Source organism: Phocoena phocoena, chromosome 9, assembly GCF_963924675.1.
Source record: "Phocoena phocoena chromosome 9, mPhoPho1.1, whole genome shotgun sequence".
Lineage (NCBI taxonomy): Eukaryota > Metazoa > Chordata > Mammalia > Artiodactyla > Phocoenidae > Phocoena > Phocoena phocoena.
In genome coordinates this window covers 9,990,099-10,015,042 of record NC_089227.1, presented here as the reverse complement: position 1 = coordinate 10,015,042, position 24,944 = coordinate 9,990,099, and the positions used below count along the sequence as shown (strand labels likewise).

The following is a 24,944-nucleotide window of genomic DNA, read 5'->3' as shown; positions in this document are numbered from 1 at the left end:
AGGGCTACAAGCTCAATGCACAATGCTAATGCTGGCATTCATGCTCTGGTCACCTCACCTGTCCAGGGCTTGCTTTTACTGTATCTTCAGCTAACCTATACACTGGCCAAATGGCAGATCTTCTTTCTGGAGCATAGCTCACACCTCCCCTGCTGAGGCCTGTTTTCATGTTTTTTCTATTTGCAAGGCAGTCTCCATCACGTCTGAAATAAGCCCATGAGGTCACCAGTCCACCAAGAGGGAGGAGTGACCTGATTGGCCTCCTGGATTCCTCCTAATCGGTCTCTCTTCTACCTCGTTTTAGCACCGCTGCTTGGAACTCTTCTAGTCCAGTATTACGTAAGCCACTTGTGAGCAGAGACCATACGGCATCTTAGTAAAGGCGCATGGGAGTCCTACTGCCATTTGTTGGCTGTGATCGCTCTTCTGCAGTCTTCATAAATCTATAATTCTTACAATTCTAGTGAGCCCTTTCTCCAGTCACCACTGGGCTGACGCATGGGGTATGCTGGGAACACTTGCTCAAACAGTGAAAAGTCTCCTTTGCCTCTGATGATGATGTGCATCCTCCAAGATGTCTTCCAGGTCATTACTGGGAGTCCATGGCTGAATCACAGTGATCTGATCACTGGACACACAGGAAGTAGTGGGCTACAGGTATACAGCATTACTTCAAGGAAAGAAAGGACAATGTCAATTGCAAGGACCGGGTTCTGGCCTGTTCACAATCAACCAACCATAAAGGCATTAAGAAGTCCATGGAAATATGCTTAACTGGAAATAATACCCAAGATGGTGACTTTGAAACAGAAATCAAGGATCTTTTCACTACATACTATTTCCTGTCAGTTGGGTTAGGAAAGCCTCTTCATACAAATTGTACACAAAAACTTACTTGCTTTTACTTCAGAACAGATGGTCCACTCAGGCCCTGGTTTTCTGTGGCTTGGCCACAGCAAGAAAAAATCCAGCAAACACTGAAAGTAAGTAAAAGCTGTTTGTTATAGAACAGTCAGGTATGAGGCACTATATAAAGTGACATGTACACAGCAGAACGGTACATAATGATTAAAGAATAAAGCAGCACAAAAAAGACTGTACAGATCATAATATAATATTTATCAACAAAAGCTCTCAGGGAAAGAACTTTTTCACTTAAAGAAAGAAATTACAGAACGGAAATAACTTCTAACGATGAAAGGCCTGTACTGGCATATTTAAGCTTAATCTTTTCTGAGAGGCTCCCCTCCAATGAATATTAAGAATACAGTAAAGGAGCTCATGAATGTCCTTTACTACACATGCATTAAGCCTAGTAATACTGAGGGGGTTAGACTGGCCTTTGCAAAGCAGGCAGGTTTCTGGATTTTGTAGGCTCTGGTGCTCAGCGGGAAGGAAGGTCTTCGTCCCCTTGCAAGACTAATATAACCTAAAGCCTTCTCATTGATAGGGCTGAAAATCGGGGTAGGGGAGAGATGAGAAATCAACATTATTAATACTGATTCCTTTTATTCTGTGCTTTGCTTCTATATAGAGAACTTTCTGCTTCTATATAGAGAACTTCCAAATTCTTATAAATTATAGTAGCTTTCTGATGAAATTAAAAACTTCAGCAGGGGTCACTGTGGTCAAATGAGAATGATCCTGAGATCACTGTATGCCCACACATGCAGCCAGCCCGAGCTGGGGGCTGGCCTGCAGCCACGGGGCGCACATGGTGAGGAGGGAGGCCGGGCTAGGATGGGCTGATCACCTTCACTCCTTTTTCAACTCATTGCTGTTCTCCCCACTGGGCTTGAACAGCGGAATCTGCTGGCCATCCTTGAGCTCTAAGAAGACCTCCTGAAGGTTCCACCTGAGAGAAACCAAAAGTATAGTCTCTAATCAACAAAACACTGAGGCAAAAGACAGACATGGTTTAAAAGGAAAAAAGCAGTTGTTAGGAATGTCTTAAGTTTTTTAAACGCTATTTTATGTTAGCAGTATGTTAACGTTTTAACCTTCTGTTCCAGGCTCACATGATTTAACCAGCATCACCATCAAGGCAAGTTTTACCGATGAATGGCTGGCACCAGGGAAGAGGAGCAGCTCACTCCTCCCCGTTTCCTAATCCCCCCGACCTCCAGCTCCGGGCTGGAAGCTGGCCAGCTCCTCCACTAATCCCAGGCTCAGGGGGGCAGTGAGTCCAGGGGAGCCAGGCAGGGGCTGCCTGCTCCTTTTGTCCTTGAGAATTAAAACACATCCTGGCTAAACAGCAAACATCTCTGAGAGAGGCTTCCCGTGGGGGAAGTGAGTGAGTGTAGCTACTGGCAACCAGACAAGAAAAGCCAATTAATGGGGTAGAGAGCTTATTTAAAGAATGTGACGAATAATTCTGGAACAGGACCCCATGCCTTTATTCATTTGTAATGACGGAGGCAGCAGTGTTGGAAGCTGCGACATAGCATCAAGTTATGGCAGACCTAAACCACTACAACTGTAAAGTTCTTCAAATTCAGTAGCGTGCGCTGGATAAAATGTCTGGACTGAGCTTAAGAGCCCAAGTAGCGGCATGCTGTCCAAGCTGTGAAACTTCTCAAGCTTTGAAAAACTAATTCTTACTGCCACAATCATATAACTAAAATTCAAAACAGAAATCGTTTCCATCAGAAGGTTCTCCTCCTGCTGCCTGATTCCCACCCACTTTCCCATCATACCTCTTAAAGGGGGCATCTCTGGATGAGGTGACATAGAGATAGCCCTCTGACTTGGGTCCAGAGACAGGAATCTTCAACTGGGGGTATAAAATGAGAGAGGTAAGTGTATATATAGTGCTGTCCTCTTAAGAGATAACCTATGAAATCCAGTGATTATCCACAGAACCTGGTTGTTTTCGAACTTGAGCCTAGCTGAAGAATTCACCTTATTTTCCATCTGGCTCCCTTCAAATGCCCTGCCCCTCTCTGGATGTCCTGGTGAGGTCAATGGCAGTGCTCCTATCTGGCAAGGAGACCTTATGTGCCAAACTCAATGTTCTGAGTACTTGCAATGATTATTTTTTAAATCCACGGTTAAAAAAGAACTACCGATATATGCAACAACATGGATAAAGGTCAAAAACATGTAGAGTGAAAGAGCCTTACCCAAGAGTATATAACGCATGATTCCATGTCTTAGACCAAACTAGGTTGGGAAAAAAATGTCAGAAGGCGCCTCTGCTGGAGCTGTGGGGATGTGAGAGGACCAAGTGGGAAGAGCAGGAGGCAGCTCTCAGGTGAGGGAACAGTCTACATGGAGGTAGGGGCCTGAGGTGCACAGGTGGATGCATTTGTTAAAACTCATCAGGACAGTTAGTTAGATGTGCACCTTTCACAATGTAAATTTTACCTCAAAAAATATATATTGAGCTCTAGTTAATGATATATATGGCTTATGTATTTAAAGGTGAAATGTATGGATATTTGAAAGTAATAAGATAGACAGGTTGCAAGAACAAATAAGGTAGAGCTAGACAAACAGGCGTGGGAGAAAAGCACACTGAGAAAATGTTAGTTACAGAATCCAGGTGGCAGATACATGGGCTCCACAGCATAAGTTCTTTGATATTTTCTGTATGTTTGAAACGTTCATAATAAAATAGAAAAAAAAACCAAAAACAAAAAAAGTCCACTGTTTAATAAAAGGGGGAACTATTTCTAGCAAATTGGTCCATACTCTGACCTGGACCATAAAGCAGTTCTAGCAAATTGGTCCATACTCTGACCTGGACCATAAAGCAGTTCTAAGAGGAGAGCTGATAGCAAAACACACCCTCCTCAAGAAATAAAAATCTCAATCTAACCTACCATCTTTAAAGAAGTCAGAAAAAGAACAAAGTCAGCAGAAGGAAGGAAATAATAAAGATCAGAGAGGAAATAAATAGATCAGAAAAGATCAGTATAACCAAGAGCTGGGTTTTTGAAAAGATAAACAAAATCAACAAACCTCTAGCCAGGCTCACCAAGAAATAGAGAGGACCCAGATAAAGTAATAAATGAAAGAGGAGGAATAACAACAGTTATCACAGAGATACAGAATCCTAAGAGAATACTATGAACAGTTATATGCCAACAAATTGGACAACACAGAAGAAATGGACGAGTTTCTAGAAGCATACAGCCTGCCAAGACCGAATCAAGAAGAAACACATAATTTGAACAGACTGATCACTGCAAAAATCCCCTGCAAACAAAGTCCAGGACCAGATGGCTTCACTGGGGAATTCTACCAAAGTATTTTAAAAAAAACTGAGGAGGAGGGAACACCTCCAAATTCATTCTATGAGGTCACCAGCACCCAAAACCAAATAAAGACACTACCAGAAAAAGATAATTACAAGCCAATATCTCTGATGAATATAGATGAAAAAAAAAACCTCAACAAAATATTAGCAAACCAAATCCAACGATACATAAAAAGGATCATACACCATGATCAAGTTGGATTCATTCCAGGGTCACAAGGATGGTTGAACATACACAAATCAGTCAAATGTGATACACCACATTAACAAAAAACACATGATCACCACAACAGATGCAGAAAAAGCAGTTGATAAAAATTCAACAACCATTCATGATAAAATCTTTCACCAAAGTAGGTATAGAGGGAACACATCTCAACATAATAAAGACCACTTATGACAAACCCACAGCCAACATAATACTCAACAGTAAAAAGCTGAAAGCCTTCCTGCTAAATTCAGGAACAAGACAAGGCTGCTCACTCACCACTTCTATTCGACATAGCATTACCGCAAGTCTTTGCCACAGCAATCAGACACACACACACAAAAGAAAAAGTATGCAGACTGGACGGAAAGAGGTAAAACTGTCACTATTTGCAGATGACCTGATACTCTACACAGAGAACCTAAAACCACCACACAGAAACTATTAGGAGTAATAAATGAATTCACCAAGGTAGCAGGATACAAGGTTAATTTGTACTCATCTGTTGCGTTTCTTTACACTATTAATGAAATATCAGAAAGTAAAACAGTCCCATTTAAAATCGCTTCAAAAAACATAAAATACTCTAGGAATAAACTTAACCAAGGGGGCAAAACACCTATATGCTGACAACTATAGAACACTGATAAAGGAAACTGAAGAGGATTCAAAGAAATGGAAAAATATCCCGCACTCCTGGATTGGAAGAATATTGTTAAAATGACCACACTACCCAAAGCAATCTACAGGTTTCGTGCAACCCCTATCAAATTACCCATGACATTTTTCACAGAACTAGAATAATCCTAAAATTTATATGGAACCACAAAAGACCCAGAATTGCCAAAGCAACCCTGAGAAAAATGAACAAAGCTGGAGGCGTAACACTTCCAGACTTCAGGCCATACTACAAAGCCTCAAAACACCATGGTATTGGCACCAAAAGAAAAAGATAAATCAATGGAACAGAATAGAGAGCCCAGAAATAAACTCACACACCTATGGTCAATTAATCTACAACAAAGGAGGCAAGAATATACTACAGAGAAAAGACAGTCTCTTCAACAAGTGGTGCTGGGAAAGCTGGACAGCTACATGTAAATAAATGGTATTAGAACGTTCCCTCACACTATATACAAAAATAAAATCAAAATGATTTAAAGACCTAAATATAAGACGATACCATAAAATATCTAGAAGAGAACATAGGCAAAACACTCCTTGACATAAATTGTAGCAATATTTTCTTAGATCAGTCTCCCAAGGCAAAAGAAATAAAAGCAAAAATAAACAAATGGGACCTAATCAAACTTAAAAGCCTGTACACAGCAAAGGAAACCATCAACAAAACAAAAGGATAACCTACGGAATGGGAGAAAATATTTGCAAACGATGCAACCGACGACGGGTTAATACCCAAAATATACAAACAGCTCATACAACTCAACAGCAAAAAAACGAACAACCCAATCAACAAGTGAGCAGAAGACCTATATAGACGTTTTTCCAAAGAAGACCTGCAGATGGCCAACAAGCATATGAAAAGATGCTCAATACTGCTAATTATTAGAGAAATACAAATCAAAACCACAATGAGGTATCACACCAGTCAGAATGCTATCATCAAAAAATCTACAAATAATAAATGCTAGAAAGGGTATGGAGAAAAACGAACTCTTCTACACTGTTGGTGGGAATGTAAATTGGTGCAGCCACTATGGAGAACAGTGTGGAGGTTCCTTAAAAAACTAAAAATAGAGCTACCGTATGATCCAGCAATACCACTCCTGTGTATATATATGGAAAAAACAAAAACTGTAATTCAGATACATGCAGCCCAATGTTCATAGCAGCACTATTTATAATAGCCAAGACATGGAAACAACTCAAGGGCCCATCAGTAGACAATTGGCTTAAGAAGATGTATGTATGTATACACACACACACACCACACAATGGACTATTACTCAGCTATGAAAAAGAATGAAATATTTCCATTTGCAGCAACATGGATGGACCTAGAGAATATTATGCTTAGTGAAATAAGTCATACAGAGAAAGACAAACACTATACGATATCACTTATATGAAGAATCTAAAAAATAATAAAAATGAATTTATTTACTCACAGACACAGAAAACAAATTTATGGTTACCAAAGGGGAAGGGGTAAATTAGGAGTATGGGATTAACAGATACATACTACTATATATAAAATAGATAAGCAACAAGGATTTACTGTACAGCACAAGGAACTATATTCAATATCTTGTAATAACCTATAATATAATCTGTAACAACAAACAACTGAATCACTATACATCAATTAAATTTTTTTTAAAAATCATCAATTATCCTTATCAGAATACTTGAGCACGAATTGCTTTTGTAGTTAGGGGGAAAATATCTCTAATAAAACTATTTCCATTAAAAATAATAAAAACTGGGCTTCCCCAGTAGTGCAGTGGTTGAGAGTCCGCCTGCCGATGCAGGGGACACGGGTTTGTGCCCCGGTCTGGGAAGATCCCACATGCCGCGGAGCGGCTGGGCCCGTGAGCCATGGCCGCTGAGCCTGCGCGTCCGGAGCCTGCGCGTCCGGAGCCTGTGCTCCGCAACGGGAGAGGCCACAGCAGTGAGAGGCCCGCGTACCACACACACAAAAAAATAATAAAAACAACAACAAAAAATAAACTAGGTCAGATCAGCTCACTCTTGTCCTCCAAATATTTCAGGGCTTCTGCTTGTCACAATTAAGTGCACACACCTCACAAGACGATGTCACAGCCCTCTGGTTGCCTCAGCCCGTTCTCCTTGCCCACACCCTCCCTGGGCAGCTGTACCTCTGCTGAGGACACACTGGCAGGGAGCACAGCGGTGTGCCTTCGTGTACAAGCTGCTCAGCGTGGCCTTCCCTGTCATCACAACCACATCCCAGGCCACTAACCTCTCCCTCCTAGGCCTCTACTAAGGCATTTGCTTCACCCTGTCTTATGCTGGAATTTTAAACTATAAACTCCCTGAAAGCCTTCTGCATCTTATATTCAGTTGAGTTTTATCAGTTGAACTATAAAAGAAGATACGATACAGCTGAAAAAATGGACTGGCATTCCATGGAAGCAATGTAAATAAGCTTTAGAACTAGAGTTTAGGTGTATTTCAAGTTCAAAGCTGAAATACTGGCAAACCACCACTGACCATTTCTCTACAACCTCCCATTCAAGATGGCGACCTGAGCACAAACAGGGCTTTCCGTGCCACATCAATTCCCCAGAAAGGAAAAAATCTATATGAAAATAAATTAATCCATAAGGCTTTTTAAAACGGTGCTAGGTACCACCTAGCGGCAGTTGTACGTAGCGCGTTTCCCCATCCCACATCTTTCTCCAGCTTCCTCCAAGACTCCTCCCGGAGGACGGCAGCCCCTCCTCAGCTCAGTAGGCACCCAGCCTGCAGTTTGCAGGGGGAGCGCGTTACCTTTGCATCAGCAATGTCCACGAAGTTGTACTTGTCGGTGAGTCGGAGATAGTGAACGTTGAGAGGAGTGCCCAGAGCTTCCAGTGCCTCAGGGTGGCTGTGCAGATGCTCCAACGCCAACTGGTAATAGGAAGCCCTGGAAAAAGTTTCTAAGTGGGAAAGAAAAAGGTTACATTTTTTTTTTTTAATTGAACTTGGTCAGGTATACTCTCCCTAGAAAGTGAGATGATGTAATTCATGTACAACATGGAAACAGAAACATGAAATTTATGGGTGGAATTATCATTAGGGACCATCTACCCTGAACTGTCCATTTTAGAGACTCCAAAACTAAAACATAGGAAGTCAGCATCTGCAGCGATGTGGCAGATGACCTTGAGCAAGGTACTGGACCTTTCTGTGCCTCAATTTCTTCACCTCTTATTTCCTCACCTCATTCGTTGCCTCTCTTCGTCTAAGGGGTCTGATCAGATCGTCTCTAACTTTTCTTTCAAAGTGGTACAGCTAATCCGAGGCAGAGCTGGGGCCAGAACCTACGACTAAACGCTAACTTGTCAAGTTTATAGATGTACGCCAACATTTCATGTAGATAAAGCTTACAAACTGCTCTCAGCCTCAGGTATCCTTGGCCCAAAGGCTACTAGGAACTCCAGGAAGCACCTCCCTGAAAATGCTAGGTGGGACAAGCCGCCCCAAGGAGAGAGCGAAGGACGGTGAGCTTCCCAAGTAAGGTTTTGTGTTTGGCAACAAGACAGACTTCCCTCTGTAGGCCCAACCACAGTAATGGACTGGAAAGGCGGCTTGAGCCTGCAGAGGCCAAGGAGAATGCCCCTCCAGTGCCGCCTCCCAGGAGAGGGGATGCTGCAGGCATGAACGAGGTGCCAGCCCTGAGGAGAAGCAGAGGCTGGGTCCAGACAGTTCATCTTCACTGAGCGATTTCTCAGCATCCCACAAGTTGTGAGATTAATATTTACAACATCCTCGCATACAGGCACTAATATTACCCCTCGTCACACGGATAACTGAGGCCCAGGAAGAAGCCAGACCCACCCCCCCCATAAGGCCACACAGCTAGTCTAGAGCCGGAGTTGGCTGCAGAGCCCACTGGACTATCGCTGTCAGCCGACCCCAGCCTCCTAAAGGGGAAGGGCTGCCAGGCCCAGGACCTGAAAGTGTACTCATTCCCGTCAGGTCCTGGCAGAGGGGAGGGGCTGCTGAGTTGTTCCGGTCTGAATTATCCCTGGGAATGCTCCTCTCCGCCGCCACCAGACTCGCAGGCCTCTGGGCCCGCCCTGAAGGAAGGTGGGGAAGAGCGGGCGGAGAGGCCGGGGCCGCGGGTGACCCTCACATCCTGGCAGGAAGTAACGGGCTGCGGAGTCAGGGTGAGAAGCCAAGCTGGGCGGGCATAGAATATCTTCAAAGAAGGTCAGTCTGGAGAAAACTACTGCTGCTGCTTTGCAACCAGTGGCGTGGAAATGCCCTTAAATGTCTCGGCTGCTCACAATAACCGCGGCCTGTCTTTACAAATTCAAATTTGGGTGCAGAGGGCTGGAAGCTGCATCTGCCAGGATTTTGCCAGCCTGGACACTGCTTTTATTTTCGGCTCTTGCCAGAGCCCGCTGCGCAAGGTCCCGTCCTCCAGTAAATCAACAGCAGAGAATGGCAAGGCAAACAGGCCGAGGACGCTTGAGAAAGAGCCAGTTTTCCACACCTGTGAACCATCTGGTGTCCCCCTTCCCTCTGTTCTTTCTCTGACCTCAGAAGTCTTGATGGATCTACTGCTTGTGCACTGGAGTGAAAGCCCATCTTGCTTTTCTGAGGCTTCTTATGCAAATGGGTCCTATTCCTTTGATTTGTTCTTGTGGCTCCTGGGAAAACTGGGATTACAGGATAAGAAGGAAGCTATAGCCAATGGAATGGCTTACTGGCTTCTAAAAATAGCCCTTTCCTTCTTTCTCTAACCTGCTGAAAGCATCTGAAGTATTTCCTTTGATGGAGGAACGGGGAGAGACAACTAGGAGGCGCCCCGCCTCGGGCGCTTCATCGGATACTTACTCTGCATCAGGTAGTACAAAAGGGCGCAGCCCCCGCTAGCCGCCACACCGGTAAAAAAGACCTGTTTCCCCAGAGGCACTGACATTCTGCTTCCTAGAGACTGAAAAACAAAAGATGTGAATTTATGGTTAGATTCAGGTTCATGCCAAGCGCCGCTGCCTGGATTGGACCCCACAGGGAAAGGAAAGCTAAGGAGGAAGCCAGCAAGGAGGCGAGGCCACCTTCCCTCTCAGAACGCCAGGGCCGGTTCTGGAGCCCAAGCCAAAGTGCCCTCCCAAGGGTGGCCCGCATCCAGGACCCAGGCCATGGGGGCAAGGGCTGAGCACAGAGCCGGCATTCAGCCCTGCTGTCCTGAGGGACAGAACACAGCCTGTGTGCCAAGTCCCGCAGAGCCAGGAAGTACAACCACTTTGTCTCACGCCGTCTGGTAAACAGGAAGCTTATCCTTTTGTTGCAATAGCTGGGCTTGTAAGCCTCCGAATGGGCCAGGGTGGTCTCTGGCTGCTTTCGTTCATATTTTGAAAAACATCCATCCCACCCCCTGGATGAGGACACGGTGGTCCTGACTTTCAGGCTTAATGAAGAGATGGACAGGAAGGAGACAGCTCAGCAAATTCAGGGCACCCAGCCCAGCCGGCCTAAACTCCCATCCCCTGAAGGCCAAGTGGGACTAGAAGCAGCACGTGGGTCTCGATGGCACCAATTATTCTCCTTCCTGGTGGCCTTTTAACCACCGCTCACACCCAGGCCTTTCTGGAAAGTGTTTGATACCTGGCCATAAAGCAGAGGAGGACACCGGCTTAGATGAGTCACAGTTCAAAGGCGCCCACCGCCAAGACAAATCACATAAACGAGCAGCCCCTGAGAAATGCCGACAGGCAGCTTCAACCCGGCTCCAGCTAACTTCACTACGCGGGCCAAGCCTGGAGGGATCTTCCGATTTTTCAAGAGGTCTTTTATGTAAAATTGCCTGAATTCTAAATGTTGACAGCCAATTAAAAAAAGAAAAGACCTAAGAGAATACGCCTGTGAGTCAGGTTCTCTGTGGGCTTCCAGTTGGCTCTGACCACACAGGCTGCATCGGGGCATCCTCACCCTATAACGTAATTCCTCTGCCCTCTGTGCTGACGTTTCTCAAAAAAATAAAAAAAAAGATTTGGGGCAGAGCTGGAAACTCCAGGCTTACATAAAGGAAAAGATAAACCGTAAGTATGTACGTCCCCGTTTGCATATTTAACCCTAGACTGTATGTGCTTCTTTAGAAAACAAAGCCTTTGATGTGACCTAAAGGGGTGCACAGTGCAGAACTAGGGGTAATGCTAATGCCTCCACTGGCTGATCCGAGTCCAGGTAAACATTCTCACTATCTGCTTCTCCACTTTCTAGAATACGAGAGTAAGAACAACTGCCTCTCATTTCTGACACCTGAAGGTAAGTGAATCCCGAAGGGAAGGAGGCCTGTTGGAGAAAGTTCCTCATGTGGATACTCTTTCTGGGAACTGATCATTAAACACACCCTCTGACAGGGCTAAAGTTGACCAGTTCTACACAGAAATATCATCAAATCCAGAGTTTAGATAAATCGAATTAAAAGGGTGAAGTTTCGGATCATCCCTGTATTATTTACTTATATACTGTTTTGTTCAACTAAGAAAAAGGTGCCGAACCCCCAAATCAATGTTCTCCAGCTGCTGTGGAAGTTTCGGCTGTGCTGCAGAGTAGGTAAGAGTTTTCTCAAAGTTGAGGGTCAAGTCAATTGCAGTGATGTGATCTGGGAAGAGCCATTCAGTCTCATAAGAAAAACGAGCAGAGCATCTCCAAAGAATGCATTAGTCAGACCTTGCTTAACCTGAAGGAGAGCTCAACAGGGCGGGGCAGCGAGCAGAGTTCCGCACGGCTGCAGCTGCCAAAGCGAGCGTGAGAGACGAGGGAAAAGTCATCCTACACAGTTCAGCGACGAGCCACCCCATCCCCTCACGTGGCCTTGCAGCCACAGGTCAGCACTGAAGACCAGGTGAACCCACAACTATCTGGGGAGCGACGTTCATCTACTGTCTAACCTGAGCACACCCCGGAGGCTTCCGATGGGGAACTTGGCCCCAGAACAGCCATTACCTTCCGCCACTTCGTAGCCCAGCTTCCTTGAAAATCATCAAAGTAAAGCTGCCCTGCAATCAGACAAAAACTTTACATTAAAATCACTTTTTCAGGGACTTGCCTGGCGGCCCAGTGGTTAGGACTCCGCGCTCTCACTGCCGAGGGGCCTGGGTTCAATCCCTGGTCGGGGAACTAAGATCCCACAAGCCCCACAGTGCAGCCAAAAAATAAATAAATAAAATCACTTTTTCAAACCCAGTTCTTTCTGGTTTCTAGTTTTACACAGCCAAGATTTCTTACCGGTCTAAGCTTCAGAGCATGCAAGACGTTACGCTGAAGTTCTGAAAGGAGCCTTATCTATACAGGGCCCTGGCTGCTCCCTCTGACTCCTCTGCCATATGCAGAAGAAACAACGCCTGCTGGTTTCCTCTCTACCGTGCATGTTTTGGTGCAGCAACCAGAAAACTGGTGTGGGCGGGAGATGGTGTGGGACCGCAGCACATGTAATGGGACCAGTCCACAGACACCGACACGAGATGCTATCCATGTAAGCTGTACTCCAGTGGACTAAAACAGCATCTCAGGGTTAAAAAGAAACAACAGTAAGTGCACATGTAGCCATTTATGATACTGATAATAGCTAACACTCATATCTCTTGCGACTATGTGCCTGGTGGTATTCCAAGCACTGCACATATAAGGGTTCACTGAATTCTCACAACAACCCGCATGAAGTACGAACTACTGTTATCATCCCCATTTTACAGACCAGTAAACTGAGACACAGAAAGGTTAAGTAACACGTCCAGATTCACACAAATAAGTGTGTATGTGGCAGACCTGGGATTCAGACCCAGGCAGTCCAGCTCCAGGGCTGTGCCCTCACCCACCATTACACACTGACTAAGATATCTGTGATTTCAGAGACACTGAGATGTGAAGAAAAAAAAAAATGTCTTGGCATTACAATATATTTATAACGTTCAGTGCAAAAGGCGTTGTCAGGTGTGCCTTCCCTGCTATTTTTCCAGACAAAAGCGTGGCAGGTATTCACACCTTTGCTCTTCTTTCCTTTGGCTTATCAGCAAATGGTTGTTGAGGACCTGCCCTGGGTCAGACAGATGGTGCTGGGGATACAGACAATTCACACAAATTTCAACACAGACGAGGCCACGGAGCACAACCGCACAGTCAGGCACACCCACCCCTACACACACACACACACACACACACACAAGGCACCACTCACAGGGTAAACGGCCTAGACTCACACACTCATTAAGATGGGTTTCCAGCATTTGGAAGCTGTATAAAGTGCCTTGTTCTAATTTGCACAAAGGCGCCCACGGGCGAGCAGCCCAGTTAGTGTGCCCCCATGTGTGCACCAAGAGAGGAAGCAGCACCCAGGAAGTGGTCGGCCCTGCCTGGAGGGGATCAGCAAAGGTTTCACAGAGGAAACCGACTCAGCAGAAGGAGGTGAAGGGGTAGGAAGAGGGCTTCAGATTTGCAGAAATGACGAGCAGAGGGAGAACAGACGGGCAGAAACGAGAGCTGCAGAAGTACGGGGAGCAGAAGGGGAGCCACAGGAAATGGGTCTAGAAATAGAGGCGGTTACTGCTCAGAAAGGCCCTCTACCCTGCGCTTCTAGGCCTAGAAATAGAGGCAGTTACTGAAAGGCCCTCTACCCTGCGCTGCTGGGTCTGCTCTGCAGGTGAGGAGCTGCAAGTGGGAGGAGAGGGGTGCGGCGCGAGCAGCCAGGTGACTTCTGCGACAACTCAGACCAGCGCAGTAAGGCTGGATCAAGAGGGTGGTTTCTTAAAATATTTAGGACCGTTCTTATGTATTTGCTAATTTGTACACCAACTTCGTCCAAAAAGGATGATGGGGCTAACAAGGACATGCATATCAGAAGAGAAGTAAATAAATGGATGAGGAAATGAAGACAAATGGAAAATAATTTTAAGAAAAGAAACACAGCTGGGGTAAAGTTAGTGTCCCAAATTACACACTGTCATGCACTAGACATTTCCTCAAGGTGGCCACGGATTTGACACTGAGCTTCCTATCTGCTCAGCAGAAAAGGCAGCCTCGGCATCTACAAGGTCCAGAGCATCCATGGAGGAGTACCACACCTGCTAATAACACACCAAGCCTGAGAAAGATCTCTCCCACACATGTTCCAAACGGGAATCTCTCAAGTGGCTGGTGTTACAAACAGCACCCCCAGATTTTTCTCTTTAAGTTCATAACTTTCAAATGACTATTTTTTGTAACATTTCATAATGAAAACCACAATCACAGTCCACGAAAAAAACATAAACAGAATTTTACAAGTGTCCCAAGCAGTGAGGACTCGGTAGGAAGCTCTGCTGGGCTACCTTGACTCCGTGGAGAGGTAAGGCAGTCGTGATCGACCTGCTCTCCATTTGCCAAAGCGGGGTGAAGGGACTGGGGTGGGAGGCGAGAAAGGGGGCTCAGACTCTACTCCTGTTTAACCAGCTTCAGTTTACCTGCTCCGTCAGCTAGCTTTTGAATAGAGTGTTTCAGCAGGCCCTAATCTCACAGAAAAAATTCAAAAAGGTGCTGTAAAACTAGAGATAGACTTTAGGCTACCTCTAAGAATGTGACATTTTAAAACTAAGCTTTTGATAAGAACTGGAAATATTTAAACTTGATGTGAAAATCTGCTAGAAACTTAAATTCAATTAGTCTATTACACAGCCAATTAAGAAAAGAATTTTTTTGCTTTACCGTTAACCAAGCGGAAAGGGTCGCGACCCATTTTGAAAATTAAGGGACTGGTTAGCCACAGGAAGACGGAACAAAGTACAGGCAAGGTCTCTCCAGAAAGCAGTCCTAAGTAGCTCTGCTCTGATATACGAAGGGTGACTTCAGCCTCCAAAGGCCAGTGGTCTACAAACTTTTTTCAAAGTACTGAATCCCTTTCTAGAGCCAAAGGACAATCTGTTAGACAGCTGCGGGAGCTGGCACAGGGCAGGAGGGCCCTCCTGGCTGCCTCCCCTCGAGTCCCCGACCGGATGAAGGAGGTCTACAGAATATCGCTAGGGCAATGAACAGAAGCTCCCCTGAGGGTTCCAGCCACAGGCAGGATCTGACCTGGGAAGAGTAGAAGCAGTACCGTGGTGCAACCTCAACCTCTGTGCACATCAGAATCCCCTGAGGAGCAGCTCAGGGTCACAAAGCTATTCCACGCCAGAGCTATGACATGCATCTGTCTTGACACCGGAGGCCCTGGTCTTTCCACTGAGCGACGAAACACACATTACAGACCACAGATACCAGAATAATCAGTCTCTCATACAAGTGATACGCGCTGTCCAAAAGCCACTCCAAAAGTTCACAGGTGCCACTGTATCCCCAAGTCATAATTTCAGGGGTCAAGACAGAACAAAGAGACATAAAATCCACTCAGAAGGAGAAGGACAGAGAGGTCTTCCCTATTTGTTGAATGACACTGCCCATAGCTACTGCCACTCTTAAGGACTACACATCCTTCCAGCCTTTATAAAATGAAACCATGATGGGGAGGGAGGGCAGAGGAGGGGAGAGAATCAGGCTTAAGAAAACAGACATGAAAAAATTAAGGCAGTAAGAATTAAAATTAGAGTGAAAGAATAAGGAAGGAATAAAGCCAAAAAGACCAATAGAGGAAAAAACAGAATTTAAGAAGTAGGAATAGCAAAAAAGAAATAAAACAGGGCTAAACTTTAAAAGAATGAAATTATATTTGAGATAAGGGAGACAAAAAAGGCTAATAATAAAATCCAAAAGTATAACAGCATGCAAGTAAGTGTGATAAAAGATTTTTTTAAAAACTAAAAGAACATAAATGTTCTCACCAAAAATAAATAAATAAATGTTAAGGGATGGATGCTTTCACAGTGTTTACGTTATGTATATCAAATCACCACAGTTGTATACTTTAAATATCTTACAATTTTATTTGTCAATTATACCTCAGTAAAAATGAAAAAGAAAAAAAAAAAGGTGATTATGTTAAAATGAGGCCAGTAGGGTAGAGCTCTAATCCATTATGACTAGTGTCCTCATATGAAGAGGAAGAGACGCCAGGGATGCAGGTGCACAGAGAAAACCATGGGAAGAACGAGACCACCTGCAAGCCAAGGAGAGAGGCCTCAGAAGAAACCAACCTGCCAACACCCTGGTCTCCAACTCCCAGTCTCCAGAACTGTGAGAAAATAAATTTCTGTTGTTGAAGCCCCTTCCCCCAAATTAAAAGACTAAGAAGGTAAGCATTTAAAAACTTAAGCATAGAAACATTAGTGCCAGCTTACCAGTTTCGGCTCTGGAGTCTTAGAATAACCAAAGGCTTCTAGAGGAATCATCTCTATTCTGAATTCAGGATAACCCCAGGCAAGCACCCTGGCACGAGTCAGCTTTCCCCCTTGGTTAAGCTGAGTTAAAAATGTTGAGGGCAGGGGATGGTGGTGGGATGAACTGGGAGATTGGGATTGACATATATACACTAATATGTATAAAACAGATAACTAATAAGAACCTGCTGTATAAAAAATAAATAAAATAAAATTTAAAAAATATAGTTTAAATAAAGGCAGTTAATTGTACAAAACAAACAAACAAAAAAAACACCTACAAAGACACACACGAGAAAAGTAGAGCCTACTTTGAACAATAACAATTTACTCAAATCTGGGAGAAATTTCCACTAATTACAGTGTGAATGAAGACAGAGACACACTCCAGTGGCCAACTGCAGCCCCGCCTCTGAAGGGTAAGAGCACAGTGGCCAGGAAGTGCATGGGAAGAGGGTGCAGCAGCCCTTCGCCTCTCTCCACCCCTAGCCCAAAGTTTCTGGGTTTGTAGCAATCAGGAAACAGGCAGCCAGCCCCAGAGTGGGTGAGTCCTGACAGCCACTCTCCCTACCCCATCCGGAAGTTCCTTTTCTATATCCATTCCGAGACTACAATCCTTATCAGTACAACCCCACAGTAAGTAGACACAGGACTGGCAGTGGCAACAATTCACTCCAAGAAATAAAATAATATGGAAAAGAGCATCGATCTAGACACATAATTAGTTACTGAAAGACACTGCCTGTAAGAACCGAGTACAACAGGAATAAAGAGACATCATGCTAAGAAGGAAATGGGAAAAACTCAGATAAGGAGATTTCAAGGAAACCTGAAAATGCAACAGCAGACCTGCCATTAGCATTGGAGAAAAACAGCAGAATTAACATGGCAGAAAAGCTGAATTCATAATGAGGAAGTTACATTCAAGACGTTTTCCCATAATGTGGAATGAAAGAGCAAACATAGAGAAAATGACAAATGCCAATTTTATAGAATTAAGATCTACCAAACCTGATCACTGTAATAGCTGTTAAATGGAAGAAGAGACAAAACAAAATTATACTAGAAGAAAACTTGACAGAGTTGAAAAAAGACGAAACTGCACACACACCGTGTTCCAGATCCATTTGCCATCCCTCACTGGCAAAAACTTTACATGAAAAAAAATTTTTTAAAAAAGAAGAATCCAGTGCCCTAAAAAGGTATACCCATAAAGGACAATGAATTCCCAAAGACAATGGAATAATAACAATAAACTCCTGAGAAGCACAGAATGTGATCCAAAAACACTGTAACCGGGAATTCCCTGGCGGTCCAGTGGTTAGGAGTTGGTGCTTTCACTGCCGAGGACCAGGGTTCGATCCCTGGTCGGGGAACTAAGATCCCTCAAGCCCCCTCCCCACCCCCCCCAAAAAAAACCCAAAACAACTCTATAACCAATCAAACTGTGTGAAGACAGAGGAAGGCATTATAAATTTGGAAAGAACTCAGGTATTATAATCTACAGAGCCTTCCTGAAACATTAGTTAAGATATACTACATTTCATCAAAAGATAAATCCAGGGCTTCCCTGGTGGCGCAGTAGAGAGTCCGCCTGCCGATGCAGGGGACGCGGGTTCGTGCCCCGGTCCGGGAAGATCCCACATGCCGCAGAGCGGCTAGGCCCGTGAGCCATGGCTGCTGAGCCTGCGCGTCCGGAGCCTGTGCTCCGCAACGGGAGAGGCCACAACAGTGAGAGGCCCGCGTACCGCAAAAAAAAAAACCTGAAGGATTTAAACTCTCATATTGTGGTAGGTAGGTTCCCAATTTGTCCCTCAGTGAACCACACCTCCTGGTGTTTACACCCTCTCACATGAACCTGGGCTGGCACTAGTACTCATTTTAGCCAACAGAATGAGGCCAAACTGATGCTGTGGCAGTTCCATGCCTCAGCTTGAAGGAGGCCTGGCCTTCCACTAGCACTCTTGGGAGTTCCAAGCTGTCATCTAAGAAGTGTGGTTACCCTGCCCTGCTATAGAGATCACATAAAAAGAGTAAGTGAAGAGGCCACTTGGTAAGGGAGAGGACTGAGACTAGATGATAGCACAGATAGCAGATAGACAGACACACATGCCCCATGGTTCCAAGATCCCAGTTGAGCCCAGCCATCCTTCATGGACATTCCAGTCTAAGTGAGCCACCACATGACTACAGTACCAGCAGAATAACCATGGAACAGAAGAACCATCCAGCTGTTGCAACCATACATCATGAGACTTAACAAAATGGTTCTAAGTTTAAAGCCACTAAGTTTTGAGATGGTGTGTTATGCAGCAATAGAAAACCAAAACATCTTTTAAAAGCTTTTCTAGGGACTCACCTGGTGGCCCAGTGGTTAAGAATCCGCCTGCCAATGCAGGGAACAGGGGTTCAAGCCCCGGCCTAGGAAGACCCCACATGCTGCGGAGCAACTAAGCCCGTGTGCCACAACTACTGAGCCTGTGCTCTAAAGCCTGCACGCCACAACTACCGAAGCCCATGCACCTAGAGCCCGTGCTCCGCAACAAGAGAAGCCACTGCAACAAGAAGCCTGTGCACCGCAACGAAGGGTAGCCCCCGCTCACTGAAACTAGAGATGGCCCGGTGCAGCAACAAATACCCAACGCAGCCAAAAATAAATAAATAAAAAGCTTTTCTAAAAGGATTTTTTAAAAAAACAACTCCTTCAAATATATGTCACTTTTAAGAGCAAAAGTTTAAAAAGCAATGAAAGGCTTAAAAATGGAAGACTTGGCATATTCATACAAGAACAAAGCAGAGTGGAAACATTCAAAGAGTAGAATTCAAGGCAAAAAGCGTTAACTGGGATAAAAATAGACAAAAATATAATAGTTATAAAAATTAATGGGCAAACAACATAACACTAAAAATATACAGCTAAAAACAACTAAAGAAAACATATAAAAAAAATTGGAAACAACCACAGTAGGAGACCAACATATCATTTTCCATCTTTTACAAATCCAGTCAACAAAAAGCAATCAACAACAGGGAATCTGCATAATTTTTTAACCTTGCAAGATTCAACGTGTGTGTGTGTGTGTGTGTGTGTGTGTGTGTATGCATGTATACATATCTGAACACAGTGAGATTTTCCAGTGTCTAACAGGCAGCATTCATCCCATAAGGCTTTGTAAGGCTTTGTTTCTCCTGTTCTCACCACCCAATCCTGTGACTACTTCCTGGAGAATAAATCTGTACAACTCATGAGAGGGTAAAGCAAGTGTAGATCAGTAATTATGTATCTTAAACCAATTAATCTGAACCACTGTGGAAATTCATCTCATACTACTACAAGTGGCTATTATCCTTAATTTTGAAGATTAAAATGGTAATTTTTTTTTTTTTTGCGGTACACGGGCCTCTCACTCTTGTGGCCTCTCCGGTTGCGGAGCACAGGATCCGGACGCGCAGGCTCAGCGGCCATGGCTCACGGGCCCAGCCGCTCCGCGGCATGTGGGATCTTCCCGGACTGGTGCACGAACCCATGTCCCGTGCATCGGCAGGAGGACTCTCAACCACTGCACCACCAGGGAAGCCCTAAAATGGTAACATTTTGACAGAGTTTTAAATAAGACGGGAGAACTTAAATCAGCTTAATGCCATTTTCAGTAAGACTTAAACAAACTAGAAACGTTAACAGTTGTTATCCATTCAGTCAACAAATATTTGTCAACTGCATCCAAAATACCAGGCACCATGTTGTGCACTGGAAATACAGAAGAGAACAAGACAGTTAGTTGTTCATGGATTTTACACTGTAGTGGGAGGAGACAAACAATAAGACTGTTTTAGTTAGTGATAAATACTTTGGAAAAAATAGTGTTCAGAGACTGAGAAGACAAGCCACAGACTAGGAGAAAATATTTGCAAAAGACGTATCTGATAAAGGACTTTTATCCAAAGTATACAAAGAACTCATAAAGCTCAGTTAAGAACACAATAAGAAAATGAATCACCTAATTAAAAATGGGCAAAAAATGTGAACAGTTCAACAAAGACATAAAGATGACATAAGCATATGACAAGACACTCAATGTCAAATGTTATTCAGAAATTACAAATTAAAACAACAATGAGATACCATTAGGCACCTATCAGAACTGCTAAAATCCAAAACACTGACAACACTAAATGCTGGATGTGGAGCAACCACTGCTGGTGGGAGTGTACATCCACTCTGGAGGACGATTTTGCAGTTGCTTACAAAACTAACCTACTCACCTACTTACATACATACATACATACATGTGACATGCTAGAAAGTGAAAGGGGGAAAGAGCAGTTTTAGCTGTGGAGTGAGGGAAGGCCTCCCTGCCAAGATCTGAGTTGAGACTGAAGGAGTAATCTGAAAACCCAGGGAAGGGCAAGTAAACCAGGCTAAGGCCCTAAAGCAGCCACCGGCTTGGTCTGTGCAAGCAGCAGAAAGCAGGCTAGTGTGGTAAATGAGGGCAGGCAGGGTCTTCACCACACAGATCTTTACAGGGTATGGTGCTGAGTTTGAATTTAAGTCCAGGTGTAATGAGAAACTGCTGAAGATTTCAATCAGGGGATGACACGCTCTGGCTTGGTTTTTTTTTTTTTTGGTTTCTCTAGAAAGGGCAAGAAGGAAGCAGGAAGTCCAGTTAAAAGTCTTCTGTGGTAGTCCACACCAAAGGTGATGGCAGCTGGACTAGCTGGTGGCAGTGGAGATGCAAAGAAGTGAACAGATGTCCGATACGAAGCATAATAACAAGGCTGGAGGACACGGCACGTAGCAGAGTGATTTCACAGAATTTATCATTATCCTTAAACCGCCTCACAAATATTTTGAGCATTCTGAACTACAATGCAGTTAGAATTCAGAAATGATACAAGAGTCTTGTAGAATAAGCTTTAAATAGTAAACTAGGATTTCTAAATCTCACGATGTCTCATCTGTTTGAACAAAATACGTTTCAAGGCCATTCTCTTAAAGATGTGAAAACACAGCAACAATACATTCAGTATGTTCTGGCATCCAAAACTTCATATAATAGACTCTGATTCGTAACTATTTTTCAAGTGAGGTTGAGTAAGGCAAACCCTATTAAACATTTACTTCAGCATTTCTACTGAAAGTCTCCATTTTAGAAAAAGAATTTAGAAAAGTAAAACAATTCGGTATCAGTGACTAGATTTAGAATCTGGGAGGCCTGTGGTTGACTCTACCATCCCTGAAACCCTCCCTTTATTTGACTCAACCCTCTACCTATTTTCCTTGTACTTCTCTGGCCAGTCCTCTTAAGTTCCTTACTGCAATCTGTAGTCCTCTACCTGTCCTATATTCTCCCTTATTCTATGTTACAGGCTGAACTGCCTCCCCCTCCACTCACCACAAAATTCATATGTTGAAGCCCTAATACCCAGTATCTCAGAATGTAACTGTATTTGAAAATAAGGTCTTTAAAGAGGTAATTAAGTTACAGTGAGGTCTTTAGGGTAGGCCCTAATCCAATTATGACTGGTGTCCTTATAAGAGGAAATTTGCACAGAGACATGTGGGCAAACAGAGAAAGGACCACGTGAAGACAAAGGGAGAAGATGGCCATCTTCAAGCAAAGGAGAGAGGTTTCAGAAGAAACCGAAATTGATGACACCTCTAGAAATGTGAGGAAATAAATTTCTGTTGTTTAAGCCACCCGGTCTGTTGTATTTTGTCGTGACAGCCATAGCAAACTAATACACATTATGTCCCCACTTCCACCCCCAACTTCCGTCCCCATCCCAATCTTCACCTAAGATCTTATTCAATGACTTGAATTTGGGTCTACTAAGATGATTCCCAAATCTCTGTATCTAGGCCAGGCATCCCTTCTGTGCTTAAACTAAACCTCTATTAAACACTTACACATATCCCCAAGTGAGCTCCTTCCCCTACCTTCCTCTCTGCCGTGCCAGCTCCCCCCTTCCTGCATTCCCTACTGCGGTAGATAGAACCAATCCAGGTGCCTAAGTAAGGTACCTGGGAGTCATCATCATAAAAACAAAAATAGCTACCACATAATTACTAAACATGTGAGAGCTTTACATGCATCTCCACAAAGAAACGAGAACTCTCATATACTGCTGCTGGAGTATAAGTTAGTAAAAGCACCATAAACTACTGTTTGACAATATCTATTAAAGTGTACACGTACATACCCAATAACCCAGAAATCCCACTCCAAGATATATAGAAAAACGTACATACGTACATACAACAAAAAGCACACAGAAGATGTTCCTAGCCATGTTATTTATAATAGGCCCCAAATAAGAATATCCTCAATGACGGAATGGAGAACAAAACAACTGCTGTATGTTCACACAATGACACACAGTACATCAATGAAAATGAACAAGTGAAAATAAACCTCAGAAACACCATATTGGGCAAGAGAAGTCTGGATCCCAAATATTGCACACTGAATAATTCTCTATGCATAAAATATTTTTCCTCCCCAAAGGTGGGGGGGGGCAGGTAAAAAACACACAACACAGGATGTCATCACCAATAAGGCAGAGTAAAGAGACCCCAGCCTCCATCTCCCAACAAATAACGATCAGACAGCTATCCATGAATGAAAATCGCTCCTGGAGAGCTCAGGAATCCACTTAAGGAGCATCCGCAACAGAGTGGGTGAGAAAGCCCGAGGATAACTGCACAAAAAAGGTAAGAAGAAAGTCTGACTTTGCCTTCACCAGCCCATCCCCCAGGCCAGCACTGCTCAGTGCCAAGAGGGAACTCCCCCATGCGAGACAGTTCTCCTTGCCAGGAAAAGGAAAGCAGGTGAGTGACTAGCTTCCCCACCCTTTCGGGGCATGGCACACAGGACCTGCTGCAGTTTCACCCCACCAGAGACAAGCAAAGCTGACACGTATGGAGAGAGAGCTCGGAACAGGAAGGAGGGCCGGGGCTACCAATACCAGCCATGTGGCAGGAGTAACACAGTTCCCAGTGGCCTGCTCTGCAGAGGATCCCAGCAGCTTTCACCAGCAACAGGCCTGGTGGACACTGCAGAGCTGGCAGCCTTCATCACTGAGGACCTCACTGCACGCCCCAGCCGACTGCTCCACAGAGGACCCCAGTAGGTTTCACAGCTGAAGAAACCAGAAGGCAGCACTGCCTGCTGTAGACCCCCTGCAGATTTCACCTGAGATTTTCACCCACAGGTTTTCACTCTGACAACAGGGCTGGAGTCCCTCCCCATTCCTTCCCCACGACTTCCCACTTGAGCCCAGGATCCTCCCCTGCAGCCAACTCAGGCTGCTGCAGCTGCGTGCAAACGAGACACCAGCCTGGACCCCTGCAGCTGACCCCCACCGATGTGCCTGCCCCTATGGCCCCTGCAGCCACACATGTGCACACCAACAGCTAAGGCCCACATGAGACTCTGACTCGTCACTGGTCTGCACAGCTGCACATGCTGGCAGCCAGCCCCTGCAGGCCACTGGCGCCAACTCCCATCACCGGCCTCCAACGCCACGCACACGCCTGCAGCAAGCCCCTGAAGCCACACAAGTGTATGGTGACAGCCCAGGTCCCCAGAGCGGCTCAGGCACCCAGAGCACGCCCCAACTCCTGTCACTGGCCTGCACCTCACATGTGCCCAAGACAGTCCCAGCAGCCACACCTCTATGCTCACCAGCCTTGATTCCAGATACCGGCTCCAAAACCATGCATGCCCCGTGGCTAGCTCCTACAGACTCACAAGTCAACTCTAACGGCCAGGTCTCCTAGAGTTGGCCCCTGACCCTGCCACTGAACCTCTGACCTTGCCGCTGCGCATGTATCTGCAGCCAATCCAGCCCACACAGGCTGCAGCAGCCCTCGCAGCCAAGCACGTGGCACCAGCTCTGGCCACCACCACTGCCTGTCCTGGTACATAGCCGCTGGACCTACAGACGCTGCTGAGGACCTCGAGCCCTTGCAGACACTATGGACCGCCTCTGGCTCTCACAGTTGTCGGTGTAGTGGATTCCTGCTGCTTGAACTGACAAGATACCACGCACCCATGGGGCCTGTAGGTGCCACGCACCCGTACACTTGGCACCCCGCACCACTGGACCCAGGTTTACAGCACAGTCCAGTGGGCCGCCACCTGCAGGTGAAGGTCTTTCCTTAGTGAAGTCAGTCCATAAAGTCTAGAAGTGACTGCTGCCTCAAATACACAGATGCCTACAGCAACCAGAAAGAAACAAGGAAAACTGACACCACAAAAACATCAGTAAATTTCCAGTAACTGACCTCCCCCCAAAACGGAGACAGACGAACTGCCTGACAAAGAATTCAAAAAACTGTTATAAAGATGGTCAGAGAGCTACAAGGGAACACAGATAAACAATTTAATGAAATCAGGAAAACAATACAAGAACAAAATGAGAAGTACAACAAAAAGATAGAAAACATAAGCAAGTACCAAACAAATTTTGGAGCTGAAAAATACAGTCACTG

At 44.9% G+C, this 24,944-nt stretch overlaps 1 protein-coding gene across 2 annotated transcripts; it reads right to left on the bottom strand.

The window, feature by feature from the left end:
* Positions 1 to 1,755: 1,755 nt before the first annotated feature.
* Positions 1,756 to 23,006, bottom strand: COA1 (cytochrome c oxidase assembly factor 1). 2 transcript variants are annotated; one of them, XM_065884166.1, is made up of 5 exons: positions 23,002 to 23,006; positions 9,999 to 10,098; positions 7,944 to 8,092; positions 2,697 to 2,773; positions 1,756 to 1,855 (listed from the first exon to the last, which is right to left on the bottom strand). In XM_065884166.1, the coding sequence occupies exons 2-5, from the start codon at positions 10,081 to 10,083 to the stop codon at positions 1,756 to 1,758; spliced, it is 411 nt and encodes a 136-aa protein (XP_065740238.1). In that variant the 5' UTR covers positions 10,084 to 10,098; positions 23,002 to 23,006. The 2 variants fall into 2 exon arrangements, with proteins under 2 accessions (XP_065740238.1, XP_065740239.1); XM_065884167.1 differs by lacking the exon at positions 23,002 to 23,006 and having other exon boundaries at positions 9,999 to 10,379.
* Positions 23,007 to 24,944: the final 1,938 nt, after the last annotated feature.

Coding starts and splice junctions, on each gene's coding strand:
- COA1 (XM_065884166.1), bottom strand. CDS start 10,083: ATGTCAGTGCCTCTGGGGAAACAGGTCTTTTTTACCGGTGTGGCGGCT. Junction 8,093..9,998: donor TTTGTACTACCTGATGCAGA/GTAAGTATCCGA, acceptor TTTCCCACTTAG/AAACTTTTTCCAGGGCTTCC. Junction 2,774..7,943: donor TGGACATTGCTGATGCAAAG/GTAACGCGCTCC, acceptor TTATACCCCCAG/TTGAAGATTCCTGTCTCTGG.